At 44.5% G+C, this 15,361-nt stretch overlaps 1 protein-coding gene across 2 annotated transcripts; it reads right to left on the bottom strand.

Moving 5' to 3' along the window:
• Positions 1 to 3,001: 3,001 nt before the first annotated feature.
• On the bottom strand, positions 3,002 to 9,814 carry LOC127323159 (synaptotagmin-2). 2 transcript variants are annotated; one of them, XM_051351344.2, is made up of 12 exons: positions 9,397 to 9,814; positions 8,359 to 8,457; positions 8,211 to 8,261; positions 7,997 to 8,120; positions 5,730 to 5,848; positions 5,496 to 5,597; positions 5,347 to 5,421; positions 5,028 to 5,104; positions 4,701 to 4,947; positions 4,268 to 4,621; positions 3,835 to 3,963; positions 3,002 to 3,427 (listed from the first exon to the last, which is right to left on the bottom strand). In XM_051351344.2, exons 1-12 carry the CDS (start codon positions 9,505 to 9,507, stop codon positions 3,299 to 3,301), a joined length of 1,617 nt encoding a protein of 538 aa, XP_051207304.1. In that variant the 5' UTR covers positions 9,508 to 9,814; the 3' UTR covers positions 3,002 to 3,298. The 2 variants fall into 2 exon arrangements, with proteins under 2 accessions (XP_051207304.1, XP_051207305.1); XM_051351345.1 differs by lacking the exons at positions 5,496 to 5,597; positions 5,730 to 5,848; positions 7,997 to 8,120; ... (1 more) ...; positions 8,359 to 8,457; positions 9,397 to 9,814 and having other exon boundaries at positions 5,051 to 5,104; positions 5,347 to 5,420.
• Positions 9,815 to 15,361: the final 5,547 nt, after the last annotated feature.

Consider the following 15,361-nt stretch of genomic DNA (forward strand, 5'->3'; position numbering starts at 1 on the left):
AACAAGCATAAATATGAAAATGAAAAGGTAAGCTTGGATCCTTCTTAGTCACTCTAAAATTAAGCTTTTGGGAAGTTTTTGAAATTTGCATGTTTGAAACCCAAAACCACTTCTCTTCATGCTTGACTTCATAAGACAGAGTTAAGCGTTAGGGGTAGATACATGCTTTTTCTGTTTTGAATATGTCTAGACCTTGTTCATCAAGTTGAATGCTTACTATATATGACATAAAAGGCTATGTGCTTTGGTTTTTCATTTTTTTGATTTTTTTGAATTTTTATGCCCATTTAAATCTTGGTCAGATCCTAGGTTTGATCAATATTTAAACATGTTTAAAACATGAAAATGAAGAGGTAAGCCTAGATCCTTCTTAGTCACTCTAAAATATATGAAGCTTGGGGGGTTCTTGAAATTTCCATGTTTGAAACCCAAAACCATTTCTCTTCATGCTTGACTTCATAAGACAAAGTTTAGGGTTAGGGGGTAGATACATGATTTGTCAGGTTTGAATATGTCTAGACATATATACCCAAGACATCTATCAATGAAATTACTTGATTCTCTCAATCTTCAGTTCTAAGCAGTTTGAATTTTATCTCCGATGATTTCATACTCATATCAAAACGGATGAAGCCTGGTGACCGGGTGTATACGTGAGCACGCATCCATTGGTTGACATGTGTCACATCTAGCAATCTACTGTTACCATCATTGTTGGGTTAGCAAACCACATCAGCACTAACAACACTTCCAAATTACGTAGGACCCATCTTTTGAATTTAAATATTGGGCCAGATGCACTTTCAAATCACGTAGGACCCACACCAAATACGCTTAGCGATGGATAAGACAACGTCAAGGCAACAGATCCAATTGACGAGAACCGGATCTCAACGCAGATCGTGTGGTATCTAGAGGGTGCTCACGTATACACCTAGTCACCAAATCCCCTCTCCATATCAAAATCATCCAAAACTACATCATGTTTGGAGAAACATTATCCTAGATGTGTTTGCGGTCCCTCTCAAAATCCATACTAGCCAGGAAAACATTATCTCCCTTCGCACTGAAGGTCAAACCTCTAGGATTGCCCCATTGTGGATGTAGAGCGCTACCAAGTCTGGATATGGAACTTTTTTACCTTACAGTACCTTCGCTAGCTTTTCTATGACCCCAGTGGCCACTTTTTCTCCTCCACCTCCCACCCCCATGCCGCCCCTCCTCCCACCCTTGCCATAGCAGATGATCGGCGACAAGATTCTAGCTCAGATTGTGTTGTACTTTAGCCAAGATCGTGTTGTAGGTCAAGATAGCCACACATTCCGCCAGAGGCCACTAAACCCTAAGAAAACGTTTCGGGCTTAACTTCTACCTAGGCCTATTATAACTAGGTAACCATGTTATATAACATGGGGCCACATGAGCTTATTACTAGGCTACAGATACTTGGGGGCCTCAGAAATTTGGGAGCCCATTTCGGTCAAGCTGAGCAAACATAACCATCGACGGGGATGTATATATGTTCACAGATTGTCGGAGACATAGATGAAAATTATGAAGAATACAAAGGGCAAATGGGGATCTGCCCCTACTCTATCCTGGTCAAGCCTTATATATGTGACTTGGCCTAGGGTTTTACATCATGTAGCGAGTCACCTAAACCCTAACCCGACTAATCATCATTGGATCCTTAGGTTGTTCTCCACGATGATCTCAAGTGGGTCAACTGGGCCATCAAGTTGTTCTAGACCTTGGCGACTAGGTCCAGCAAGAAAGCGAGTGGACCTGGTCTTGTATAGCAACTCACTTCATTTGACTATCCGGTTGGACATTCCCGTCACATTTCATGTGAGATCTATCTAGCAGATCCAAGGGCCCAAATTCCTCCAATATTAGGAGACAAGGCCAGTAGAGTTTTCCGGTTAATGCCGAAAATATCCCGCATGACCAGGCAGGTTTATACCTTGCATTCTCAGTTGACATGTCCGCTTTTTTTCGCGAAAACGCAAAAGCCTTACGTTTCGATGCATTGATAGATAAAAAAGAGTTTATGTACAAGTCCGAGTACGTACACAACACGCCGTACAACTTGACCCAAGAAAAGGAAAAGACTAAACTAGGGGAGTAACTGGCGCACGCCCCGGGCTCCCGCGTTCGCCCATTGCCGCGCCTCGGCCACGATGTCGTTGAATAAGGAAGTCACCGAGGGACGTGCGTTGTCGAAGACTGCTGCGTTCCGGTGTTTCCAAATCCGCCATGTCGTAAGCATGATAATCGACGAAGTGCCTTTGCGCAGTTGGCGAGGGGCGGTCCGCACCACTAGCGACCACCACTCCGCGAAGTCGCCCTCGTCCGTGGGAGGGCCTGAGGTGGATCGGATCCACGACAGGACCTCAAACCAAACTGTCCTAGAGAAGGAACATCCTGTGAGGAGGTGCCTCAAGGTCTCAGCCGACTGGTCACAAAGCGGGCATCTAGGCGCGTGTGGTAGTCCTTGCCGTGCCAACCTTTCACACGTCCAACATCTGTCGAGGCAGGCCAACCATACAAAGAACTTCACCCTAGGCGACGCCCAGAATTTCCAGTTAAGCTTCCAGGAGCCTGATATGATCGCTCCCTGAAAGAGTGTCATAACATGATCCGGCTGAATACTGGCTATCCGTCGTCCAACGCCAAACCAACCTGTCTGGTTCCGCCGAAAGTTGGGTGTCTCTGAGCCGGCCCTCTCTGAGCCGGCCCCACAACTGCACGTATTGCCACAGTGCCAGGGCGCTCCGTGCACCTACTATGTCAGGGATCCAGGTGCGTTCAACCAACGCCTCACGGACCGTGCGCACCTTCCGTCGGCGCTTCGGCACCAAGGCATATCAAGGAGATGGCGCCGGAGGTGACGAGAGTAGTAAACGGACGGCAAAATGACCTAGCATGTACAGAACTAGAGAAAGCCAAGAATTGCATGACAGCAGAGTGCATGATAGTACATGTTAAAAGGACAAGGAACTGAACCATTCGAATATTTTAGCATGCTCGTACTATATATAAGTGAACTTCCCAATAAATCATTGACAGTCATACGAAGATCAAGGTTTCACATCACCTTGCTCCAATAAATGATCTCATTTGTTTGTAGTCCAGGATATGATCTTCAGAATCGTGTGTTATAGAACTGCAGAAACTATGAGGTTTCAAACAATGGTAGAAATATCAAGGTTTCGGCAGACGCTAAGTCCATACAAATGTGGAGCATCTAAACAAGAGAAACTTTCCAAGTCTGCCGCTTCAGCAGATGTGTGAACTTTCATGATGTTCTCCACTGCAATTCCAATTGGATGCGTCCATTCTTCGAGTCGATTAAATGGTATTTCTCATTGATCCTCTTGTTGCTTATAACATCAGCCAGACTGATGACAACATAGCCAAGGTTTTCCTACAAGAACACAACAACAAATAACACATATCCGAAATAGAGCATGAATAGCTAGCCATGAGCGGGTGATAAAATTAACTTTTTTTATTATTATAAGCGGACATTACTGTAAGACCAAACGTGCCAAGTACATTCTTCATGTTTATTTCAGGTAACGAGTAACTAATGTACTTATGCGGAACATCCCATCTTGAGAGTGGCAACTTCTAGTATTAATAGATTCAACAGACAGATGTTTTGAAGCAAAGACTTCTGAGGTTATTGTGAAATGATACATATATTTTAAGTGACTCGCAACTTGCTAAGTACATTGCAAATTTTCAATCAATCATTTTTGGCAGGATTTCCAAAAAAAAAAATACCATGTCACAATAGAAGGGCCAAATATCAAAAAACAGAACCACTACCTTGGAATGTATACCAATACTTGGTGGCCTGCTCATAACTTCAATCTGCATCTTATCATTTGTGGGTGGTTCCTCACAAACAAACTGAAATTCTTCTTCCCAGCGTGGATCTCGGTTTTTCTTAATATGCTGCACAAATCAATGGAAGTAAAAATGTTTCATTTGAGCTTACCCCACGAAAAAATTGGCTTGCCAAAATATTGATCAAGGTTTTACTTTCCCATGAGTAGGCTAAGTTGGCAAGAAAAATGAACTAGAGTGGGCAAAAGAGCCACAAACATGCCAAAAGAGTTGGCAGCCATCCAAACAAACACCAAAATTTGTACATGACCAAAGAGTTGGTAGTGTAGATTCTGGTCACCATCCAAACATATCCTACCTGTCGTCTCAATAATTTATTCAAAGAAATATATATACAGAAGTGTTAACATACCTTAGTCTTCCTTTCCTCACCCATAAAGACGATTCTTGCATATGGATTAGTGTGATGCTTTCCTTCAACGTCCTGTGCTTCATGGACAATAACTACAAGCAAACCACCACCTTCTGGCGTGCCATCAGGAGCTTTTTCAATTGTACCAGACTCATCACATGTATCAAGATCAGCATCACCCTCCTTGAAAGGATTATATGTCAGTTCAACAGTGAGCTGTCCTCGGAACTTCTCATTTACAGGATCATTTGAATCCATGGACTTGAGCAAGTTAAGCGTAACTGATTTTGTCTCATCAGGAATCATGTCTTTCAATGGGATAACATTCATTCCCATCTTGTCATGCTTTCCAACCTGAGAAGGAAGATATAGGTTTAAAAATATAACCAGGGTAAACATCAAAGGTACCAAATATGGAAGCATTAGCCATTACCTGCTCCCAATCAAAAACGGTAAGCTCAAGAGCCTGAGATTCTGGATCTTTGACAACTAATTTGAACTCCTCATTCCATTCAGGGTTCAGGTTGCTTCTCTTAACTGAAGTTTTCTTCGAAGGGAGTTTCTCCTCTGTTAGCTTTACCTTCACATATGGATCTGATTTTCCCATCAAATCTTTCTTCATAAGTTTAACAGCTCGTACAACATTAACATGCAGAATTCCAACGGGCTTCTTTTGTGCTCTTCATGTTCAATGACATAGAAAAAATATTAACCAACTGGCGATGAAAAAAAAATTAGTTAAATCACACTATATCATTACTTCGCAGGATCCATAATTGGCACCTCAAGAACTTTGGGCCACAAGTACATATTGGCTATCTGAGTCTTGATCATGTCCTGCAAGGGGAGACAACGGTTGAAAAATATGTGCATGTGTGTCTTACAAATACATGACATTATGTTGATATATGAATAAAGGAGGAATTAGGTTAACAATGTGTTGGCGGAATAATTGGACACACAGGATTAGTGTATATGATGATATGGAAACTCAAAAATTTAATAAGCAGAAAACTATGAGGAATAAATTACATCCTCAGAATTTGATGAAATAAGCACTCTTAACATAAAAGCATTACCTGAACAAATGCATAAAGTCCTGGAATTGCCATGACATCTGCTCCCAAGAGTTTCAGACCAAAGTCAACATGTGGCTGCAAAAGGTGAACACAATAAGTTGACAATTATATAAGAAATGGTCAAAATGGATGCATGTTTCAGAATTTACCTTCTCCATCAGTGAGACCAGTATTTTAGCAAAACAAGGAAAGCTAGGGACCAATGGCTTCAATGTTATGCGCGGCAGGGCAGAAACTTGCAAATCAATTACCTATAGTATTAGAGAAGATATGATCAGCATAAGATGCTAACTAAATTTGAAGCCTTTAAATAGTATTGATCCCTTGAAGATGAAGTGTGGCAGCGAGCATATCAACTTATCACAATTACTGATTAGTTCTACCTGTACAGATGCTTTTATCCCAAAGGCTTTGACTATAATGGTGATGTTAGGATTTCCAGCCCACTTTATTGAAGGCTCCATTATGAGTTCCTGTTCGTCTGTGGTGTAGACCTTCATCCCTATGTTGACGATTAAGTTAAGGTAAAATCAGCTCTTCTCAACATAAAGATTTCTATGGTCTAACCTGGCATGTATTTTCATCGGTATATAACACTGAGGCACAAATAGATTGGTAATTATAAAGGTTCAAGGCGAGCAGGTAAGTATGCATTGATTAGATGGCGAGCAATGGTAAATTATGCTACTTCTTTTGAATCCTGATCTTGTAACATCCTGGCAAATTCAGCCACTTCTTTTGAATCTTTATCTTGTAACATCCTGGGAAAATAACTATGGTCTATACAAGGAGCATGAATAGCCCCTCTATCTGGATCATCAATTGCATAGTCCGAAGGAAAAATAAGCAATCAATTCATCCATAGCTTCAATTAATGCCCAAGGGGAGCTTATGCAGATAATTGATCTATGGAGACAAGCAATCACAGCCGTGATTGGTAACGCAGTTCAGTAATCAACACCTACATTTGTTGGGCATGCTTAACGGGTGTTCCTCCATATGTAATACCATAGTACCGAGGTGATACAGACACTTCAGATCTACAAACGCCACGAGCGCCGGACCGTCCTCAAAACTCGACCTTGCCTAACCTACAACTTGCGTCTAGTCTTTTTGGCTGGCTACCAACTGTGTTTTTATGTATTATAGGCCCAGGTAACAAGAGTTTGAGTCCAACACGTAACCTACCGCTAAATTAGTGGTTTGTATGAACACCACTTTGCTATAAACGATGCTAATGAGAAATGCATTCCTCCAGGCCATGTGGTCAATAATGGTGGTGGGAACTTTGTGGCAGGTGCCAATGGTACCATGGACGCAACTCATGATAGCATTGTTGATGCTCTGTGATAGCATTGTTGATGTTCTGATGGCCGTGTGAGAGTGGGATGTAATAGGTGCAACCGATATATTGCCATGAGAACTTTATAGTTTGCAACCAAACAACGGGTTGATAATACATTATTGTTAGTAGTAGTCGATATGTTATGATGTGTTCAAATTTATTGCCATGTGAGAAATGTATGTATACACTAGCTATGTTACTAAACAAATGTAATTCCACTTAAATCTAGTGGAAAAATGCTCAATCTCGACGAAAAACACTTCTCAATTTTGTTGTTTTCGGTTATAACAATATAATCAGCACTTAAACCTGATCAACAGAACTATAGGAGCATTGAGGACATTCAAGACATTTTAGGTGCAGCCGCAGCTGCACCAGCCAGTGAAACAAACAGACAGCAGACAGCTCCAACCTTTCAGCTCCAGCTGATTCTGGCACCTGCAGCCATGGACCTCCAGCCCAAACAAACACAACCTTAAACGTCTACCTCAAGCAATAGCAGGTCAATTCCATGCATGCCATCACATGTGACAATGACAAATGTAGTGAATTAACATGCTATTTAGGCTGGTATAAGAATTATCATTGGTCACACATGATTAAGCTTACAGAGTATTATGCCTATATATAGACCTTAAGACCAATACATTTTATGCAACATAAGTTCAGAGGCTTGTAGTTTGGAATTGCCAGAAAACCATAAAAAACTACTCTTACATGCTTCGCTCACATGGTATAAATTCACTTTTCTGATACACAAATTGTACAGTTAAGCTAGGAAAATAGATCTCGTCACACGTGACTGCTTAATTGTCGCCACAACAGACCCCAATAACGCAGGTCACTCTTTTCTCAAGATATGCTTGGGTTTATTTGTATTACAAAATCAAGTCAAATAGCATACCTGGGTTCAACTGCTAGATGATGACCCAGAATTAACACAAAATTGTGGAAGCTTAAGCAAGGCCAAACAAAGGCTAATACACCAGGCATGCCTGACTGGCTTTTATTAACTCAGTAAATTTATTTCGCAAATAGGAGCATAGCAACCTACCCAATTATCTAACGAGGCCAAACAAGCCATCTAGGCCTTCTCTCTTTCTTGTTCCCTATTGTTGTTTTGACAGCATTCTGTGTATTTCACATCTAAAAGTAGATAGAATTTGATTCTTCAAAAGCTACCTCGCTTTGCTATCGAGACATTCTTAAATACTATTTGGAAAGAGGGAGCTACTTTTCTAGAGAAAAATAATTCTTTGGAATAAAGCTATAAAGCTCGGTAACTTAAAACATCAGATGACTAACCTTGAAACACTGGTGGTAGTGAACCTAATGTTAACGTCTCAAATTCAACTGAATCAATCTTGTATTTTGCAGTATTCTCAGCAATAATTGGTTTAGCGATTTCCTTTGCAGTTTTACATACGGCCTGAAAATGATAATAATAAAACAAAGGCAAAAATAACTTACGGAGTACAAAGAATCTTGCCCTCTTAATAACTATGGGCAACATACATACCTTGTCAAGATAAGGCCACATATGCTCAACAAATTTGGTTAGCCAGTCGATCTTTATGAATGAACGAAAGACAGTCAAGTTAGGTTGTAGCTCTCAAAATACAAGATGTATGGAAAAGGAATAGATTCACCAAAAGCGTAAGCATTACCCGATCAAAGTCTGGATTTTTCACCCAATGAGGTATCTCGGGAAGCATGCTTTCCAATGATTTTGTATCAAGCTCAACAATTGGCCTGATTAAAGGGTGCTGAGCAACCACCATCAACGTAGGAAATGTGAAGTTAGGCATTGTGGATAAATATTTATCACGTTAAGTTCACAATCACCGCTACAAAATTAAAAGAGATTTATCCACTAGTGTGAAGCAAAAGCAATATCTATGTTTTGATACATCTAACAGACACATAAATTGAGCTTTGCACCTGCAGGTATGCAATCAAACTTTTGCATCCTAATGCGTGCACATATGCAGAAAGCACATACGAAATGTCTGCTTGTGGTTCTTTGAAAATGGAAGCTCTGTTGCCCCCATGTCTGGTTGTGGTGTTTCATATATGATATATCCAGAAGAATACAAATTACAGTTGCAGTAAACCTTGGAAATACAAAAGAAAATCATAGCAAATAGGCCTTTAAGACGTCATGCAGAAACAGGGAATAATCATTGTGACCTCTTTTACTTATATTCCTATTAGACTAACACCCTGCTGGAGCAAGCAGCATGAAATATATTAAACCTGTAACAGGGAAAAAGAGCAGAGTACCCTTGAGTAGTCCAGCACAATACAACTGATATGCATTATCAAATCCTTCAAATTCAGTTTTATTTGCTTACTTCCATTGGACAGATGTCACGAATAATTAAGGTTGCTCTTCACCTCTAGCAATCTGGCCCTGGCAACTAACTTTTTCTTTGTCGGGGATAAAGGCACAGGAAATGCAACTTATAGTAGCATCCAATCAGACCACGATTATATTACATGATTAAGATTTAAGATGAACACTGGCCAGCTACGACTACACTAGGTCAGCCCCCAAAATAAAATGAGGAGCTAAACTTCGGAGTCCCAGGCTTGTTTGACACCGGAGAGACCCACATTCAAAACTGAAAACAACTGCCGCACTTCCTTCCAGTTCCAGTCGTTCTCCTAAATGCCCAAAATTACACGGAAGAAGCAAATCGTACCTTCACATCAGTGGGCTGGAAGTAGATGAAGAGGAAGTACCCAATCACAAGCCCGATGGTGACTCCCACCCCAAACCCGAAGAAACCCAGCACAGTGCTGAAAACGCCCATCTCCCTCCACTCTGCGACCTAGCAAAAGCGAGCAGCCAAGAGAGCAAAGAACACCGACGCGGTCTTGGGTCACATGGGGAGGCAAGAAGCGAGGAACAAAACTGCGCAAGACGAGAAAGAAGCAGACGACGAGATCTAGAAAAGGGGGAGGAGACGAGGGGTTAAACAACAACAAAAGCGCCCGTAACAGCCAGGATGGCATTTAATGATGGTATGAACATGAGTAAACCGCACTGGCTGTCTCAAGGGTGTGTTTGGATGGGAGCCCGAGGCTGCCAAGCCAAATAATTGGTGTTGACCAGCTGCTTGGTCATGGTTTGGATTGGAACCATTTTTTGGCGAGTCCATGCTAGCCTCAGCTCTGCAGTACTATTTTAAGCCAACGCGTTGGCAAATCGTGAGCGGCAGAAAGCTGCGTCAATATTTTGGCTGCCCTTGCATTGGCGGGGCTATCCAAGGCAAAAATCAAACAGACCCCAATTCTTTTCTCTTCCCTTCATTTTAGTCCATATTCTTTAAAATTGAACGTTTAGGTCCTAAATCTTTTATAAGTGATTCATCGGAGGTCCTAAATCGGTCTGGCCAGTGTTGACCTGTCTATGTGGCGTTTGACCACTGCCACGTTGACAGTGGAGCCCTCGAGACGAACCGGTTGGACTAGCAAATTTGCCAAAAGGCCCACTATTTTGTAATTCGTTCAAAGCCAGGGCGGGTAGGCCCACCACCACCACCGCTAGGTACTCCCGCCGCCGTACTCCGGCGAGGTAAGGGTGCCTCCGACGAGAAGATGGGACCTAGCCGTGCCACACCACCCGTTCCGTTGGAGGGCGAGGAAGCTCGCAGTGAGCCCCCGTGGAGGACGGCTAGGAGGATGGCGCGATGGAGAGTCACGCGGTGGGAGTGGAGGATGGCGTGGGCCGTGGGAGGCGTCCAGTTGGCCTCCATCACGAGCACCGATGAGGCTAGAGGGAGCGCACGGACGTGCGCGGCGGGAGGAGATTGGGCGGGGCGGCGTTTGACTAGAGATGGGGAAGAAGTCGTTGGGGCGGCCAATTCTTGGTGCTTTGGTTCGATTCCTTCCACCAGAAGGAGGAGGACGTGGAGGTGGTCCTGCTGGGCGATTTGGAAGAGCCAGGGAAGGATCGGGACAGCACCACGACAGGGGATTGGAGGAGGACGACTTGGCCGGAGCAGGGATGACATGCGGTTGAAGCAAGCGGACCTGCGGGCGGCATGCGATTGGAGCAGGGGATGCGGCGCAGGTGGAGCTGGGACAACGCCATCCCTGAGCCGTGAGCATGTTGCTCCGCCGGCGGCGTGCTCCGGACGGTGAGTCGACATGAACAACATCTTGAGGGTTTATTTGCAAATATGGAGGGTGACTCGTACGCCTCCCGGGACGTGGCATCGGTCAACTCGGGTCAAACCAGTTTAGGACCTCCCGTGAATAACTAACATTAGAATTAGGATATGTATGTTCAATTTTAAAGAATAAGGACTAAAATGAAGGTGCGGAAAAAGAGCCTGTGCGGTTTACTCTATGAACATACATTACTAGTGGTAGCCTTATCGAAAAGGACTCCTGCAAGCAGCATCCGGCGATGGTTAGACTGGTCATAGTGGTGAGTAACTTAGACTAGTAACGAATGTAATATTACTAGTCTAGGTTACTACCTTTATAGTGGATAGTAATTTATATGTGGTGTCATGCATTGTATTATTTATTATGTTGTAGACTCGTTTTCTCTTAAGGTGTGTGATGTTATGGTAACATAGCTAGTTACCACCTCACTCTCTTTCTTCATTTATTAGTATGCCATGTCACCAAAATGTCTTAAGATATGTGATGTTACTAGTTATGTTACTCCTACTATGAGCAGTCTTAGAGCATCTCGACGTCCCGCGAAGCGTTCCCAAAGATTTTTACAGCGCGTTGGATATTTTTTTCGTTTTCAGCCACGCTCTCGGGTCTTTTCGTCTGGCGCAGTCCAATACGGTGTCCGGCGCTCCGGAACCCATCCCCGGTCAACGAGGAATGTTCCTAGCGCGCCGGACACAACAAGAAGCGAGGCGGGAAATGGTGGGCCCGACGCGTCAGCGACACACGAATGACGCTCAATCGTCACCTACCTAGTGACGGTGTTGTTGCCGTGAAGGGGAACCGTCATAGTGGCAACCGCGCCAATCTATGCGTGAATCGCCAGCATGGAGAACGAACTCCGCGGAAGAGCAACCGCAACCCTCTTCGATATATGCGTCGACATTCATCCCCCCTCAATAAGACCTATACGTATGTGCATTTCGATCTTCAACCGGCCGGAGCCATTCATCTCTCCTCTCCTCTCTGACCATGAGTGTAGCGACCCAGGAAAATACCCCTAATAGATTTGCTAGTTCTTCTTCGTTTATGCATCATCATAACATCATGCATCATACCATCCATGTTTTTACTAAATAACATTATTTTATAAACTTTATCTATTGTATTTCCCTCTCATATGTCTTATATAATAAAAAACTTTCTTCCTCCTTTAATTTAAATAAAACCTCTCCCGTCCTGGGCTCTCTCTCTGGCCTCTCCCCCCGTGGCCCATCTCTACCTCTCCTCCCAGCAGCCCACCTCTCTCGCTCCTCCGGCCCACCTTCCTTTTCTCCTCCACCTGGCCCGTACCCCTTCGCAAACTACCCCATCATCTTATCCCCTTCATCCTCGTCAGCGTGGAGAGCGACAGGAGCACGATCCTCTCGTGCTCGCTTCCGTCACCACCACACCCACACTGCGGCCACCTGCTCCCCCTCCTCTTTTATCTCTCTGTGCCAAACCCTAGCGCACCAACCCCTCTCATTTTCCTCCCTCGCCCACTGATTTCCCCCTCGCACACGCCGCTCTCGTTCCCCTCTCCTCTTCCTTCTTCTCCACGAAAGAACCGAGCAGAAAACCCCATCTCGCCAGCGTCGGCCTCACCATGGTGTCGTCGATTCCGACCGTCCCGTGCCAAACCAAGGCCACCTACAGCACCGCCTCGTCTTCCTTCACCTCATGCTGCAAGGAATCGACCCGAGGCGCCCTGATTCCCCCGCAATTTCGCCGATTCTCCCCGGCGTCTGCGAGCTCCGGCGAACTTTCTGGCCTCCTTCATCGTCCCCCGGCCTCCCCGAGCACATCCTCGCACTCCTAGTAAACTGGCGCTTCTCCCTAACCTCTTGTCGTTCCTCTTTTTTCCCTGGTTTGTCTCTTCCCCGACGGTGATGTCATGTATCTGTTGCCGCCGACACCGCTCCGATGAACTCTAGACCACGGCGCTGCCCCAATCAGGTCCACGTCGGCGAGACACGTCGAACGCGCCTGGCCTCGCTTCCTGGGATGCCTCCAATCACCGGCGAGTTTCCACGCTATCGCGGTGACCACCGTCTCCGGGGACGCGGGCGGCATCCTTCTGCCGAACAGGTTCAGTGCACGCTTGGATGGTTCGCCATGTCAGCAGCCAGCGTGGCACTGGGCCCCACGCGTCGATGACCGCGGGTCAAACCACCCTCGATGAGAATCCCCTCCCCGCTCCAGATCTGCAAATCTTGCACAAAGCCCCCTGCTCCTTCTTTCTTATCAACCCGGCGTCCCTGCCACCTGTCACCTTTTGCAAAACTCCCTGTACCTAATTCAAACCAACCCGGGGTCCTCCCCCTGTTTCGAAATTGAAACTGAACCCTTTTCTTATTTAAACAAATCTGTATTTCTATTTTAATTAACAAAAACCAATATGTTAATAACTTTTGAACGGTAACTCAAAATAAAATGTTTTATATATGAAAATTGATCAGAAAAATATGAGGAACATGAATATACCATCCATTCGTCTGTTTGCATCTCGCATCATGTCGCGCATTGATAGTCGTGCATGTTCACCTAACATATATGCGGAGTATTTCGGAACACCAACGTGGTTTTCCCCATTCCGTTTAACTTTGAAGTAGCGCACCCCTGCCATGCTACTGCCATGTTAAGCAACCTTTAAATTTGTCGGTAGAAATGCAACTCTAACCTAATTTGGTTGTTCGGGTTCTGACTCCGCTTAAAATTGAATAAGTTGCATCGCATCATAATTGCCATGTCATGCATATCATCTTGATCATGTTGGGTCTTCTTTATCCGTAGTAGTAAGACTTGCATACGTTGTGTGTTCCAGCATTTGCTTCTTCCCGGATAGGATCACGAAGTGGTGTGGTGAGATACGACAAGTTCTCCGGATGTTCCTCGACAAGCTTTAACAGGCAAGCATTTCCCATACTTCTGCCTCTGCAGAAGTCACTCACCTATTTTATTTTGCCTTCTCCCTTATGCTATCCTTGAGTTGCGTTCTTGTCACGTGTCCCTTCCACTTGTTACCTCAAGCAACCTATATTGCCTCCACCAACCACCTACAGCTATTGTTTGGTTTCGGGTCTGCCTTGCGAGTCGTAGTGGATGCTACTGTTGTTTTATCTCGTTACCGTTATTGCCATCTTATCGGGTTATCTGTTGGGGAATCATGACACATGGTCTATGGATATATTGTTGGAGATAATCATGCTTTACTTATTGTTAACAACTAAAATGGTAAGCAGATGCATCTGTGAGCCCCTTTGCGAAAGCATCGGAACTTTGACTCACTAATTTCCCCTAGGACCCGAGTTCTTGTTATCTGTTCTGAGACTGAGCGCTCTAACCACACGTGGGTATGTTTCTGGGTCTCCCCTCGACCACTGCCGGAATCTGCAGCTTTGTCCAGTGGCCACAATTAGTTTGCAATATTTTACCATTTGTTGTTGCGTGCATGCCAGCTTGTTACTTATTTACTTTGGGAAGCCCCTGGGTGCCTTGTATCCCTTGTTTCTGGTATGCACGTATGGGTTTGTGGCCTGAGCGTTTATCGCATGCTGAAGCAGGTCATTCGCCCCTGTGTGTGTTTTGACCCTCGGAAGCCGTGCACGCAATAGCTAGGTCCGCTTCGGAGATTCGGCCGGACTTCGATACAGGTTCAACTTGGTTAGGTGGCTTCCTAGACATTGTTGTCGTGAAGGAGAGTGCGAGTCATGATATCCACCTATCGCAAGTGGGTTGATCATGCGTGTGGGCACATTTGGGTACCCCTGCAGGGTTACATCTTATCGATAAGCCCTGTCCGCGGTTATGGACGACTTGGAGCTGTATGACTCGACCATAGATAACTTACACCTGTTGTTTCAATACTAATAACTTGCATAGTAAGATAGAACAACTTAAATAATACCTGGTTAAAAATTGTCAACCGTGTGAGTGCCCTTGTAAGTACTTCCTTGCGAGGGGGGAACACATCGGCTGTGTTATGTTTGCTGAGTATAGAACTGTTAGTTTATGCGCTCTCTCACCTTCTCTGATAGACGGCTGTTGTAGAGTGTCTCTATAGGTTTTTTAGTGCTTGCGCGCTGCTGTTTAACCCTGATACGTCTCAAACGTATCTATAATTTCTTATGTTCCATGCTACTTTATTGATGATACTCACATGTTTTATACACACTTTATGTCATATTTATGCATTTTCCGGCACTAACCTATTGACAAGATGCCGAAGAGCCAGTTGTTGTTTTCTGCTGTTTTTGGTTTCAGAAATCCTAGTAAGGAAATATTCTCGGAATTGGACGAAATCAACGCCCAGGGTCTTATTTTTCCACGAAGCTTCCAGAAGACCGGAGGGGATACGAAGTGGGTCGACGAGGCGCCACCACACTAGGGCCGCGCGGCCTAGGGGTGGCCCGCGCCGCCCTAGCGTGTGGGGCCCCCGTCAGCCCTCCGACTCTGCCCTTCCGCCTACATATAGCCTTCGTCGCGAATACCCTA

The sequence above is a fragment of the Lolium perenne genome, chromosome 6, assembly GCF_019359855.2.
Source record: "Lolium perenne isolate Kyuss_39 chromosome 6, Kyuss_2.0, whole genome shotgun sequence".
Lineage (NCBI taxonomy): Eukaryota > Viridiplantae > Streptophyta > Magnoliopsida > Poales > Poaceae > Lolium > Lolium perenne.

Coding starts and splice junctions, on each gene's coding strand:
- LOC127323159 (XM_051351344.2), bottom strand. CDS start 9,507: ATGGGCGTTTTCAGCACTGTGCTGGGTTTCTTCGGGTTTGGGGTGGGA. Junction 5,849..7,996: donor ACTACCACCAGTGTTTCAAG/GTTAGTCATCTG, acceptor TCGTCAACATAG/GGATGAAGGTCTACACCACA. Junction 5,598..5,729: donor GGATAAAAGCATCTGTACAG/GTAGAACTAATC, acceptor CTAATACTATAG/GTAATTGATTTGCAAGTTTC.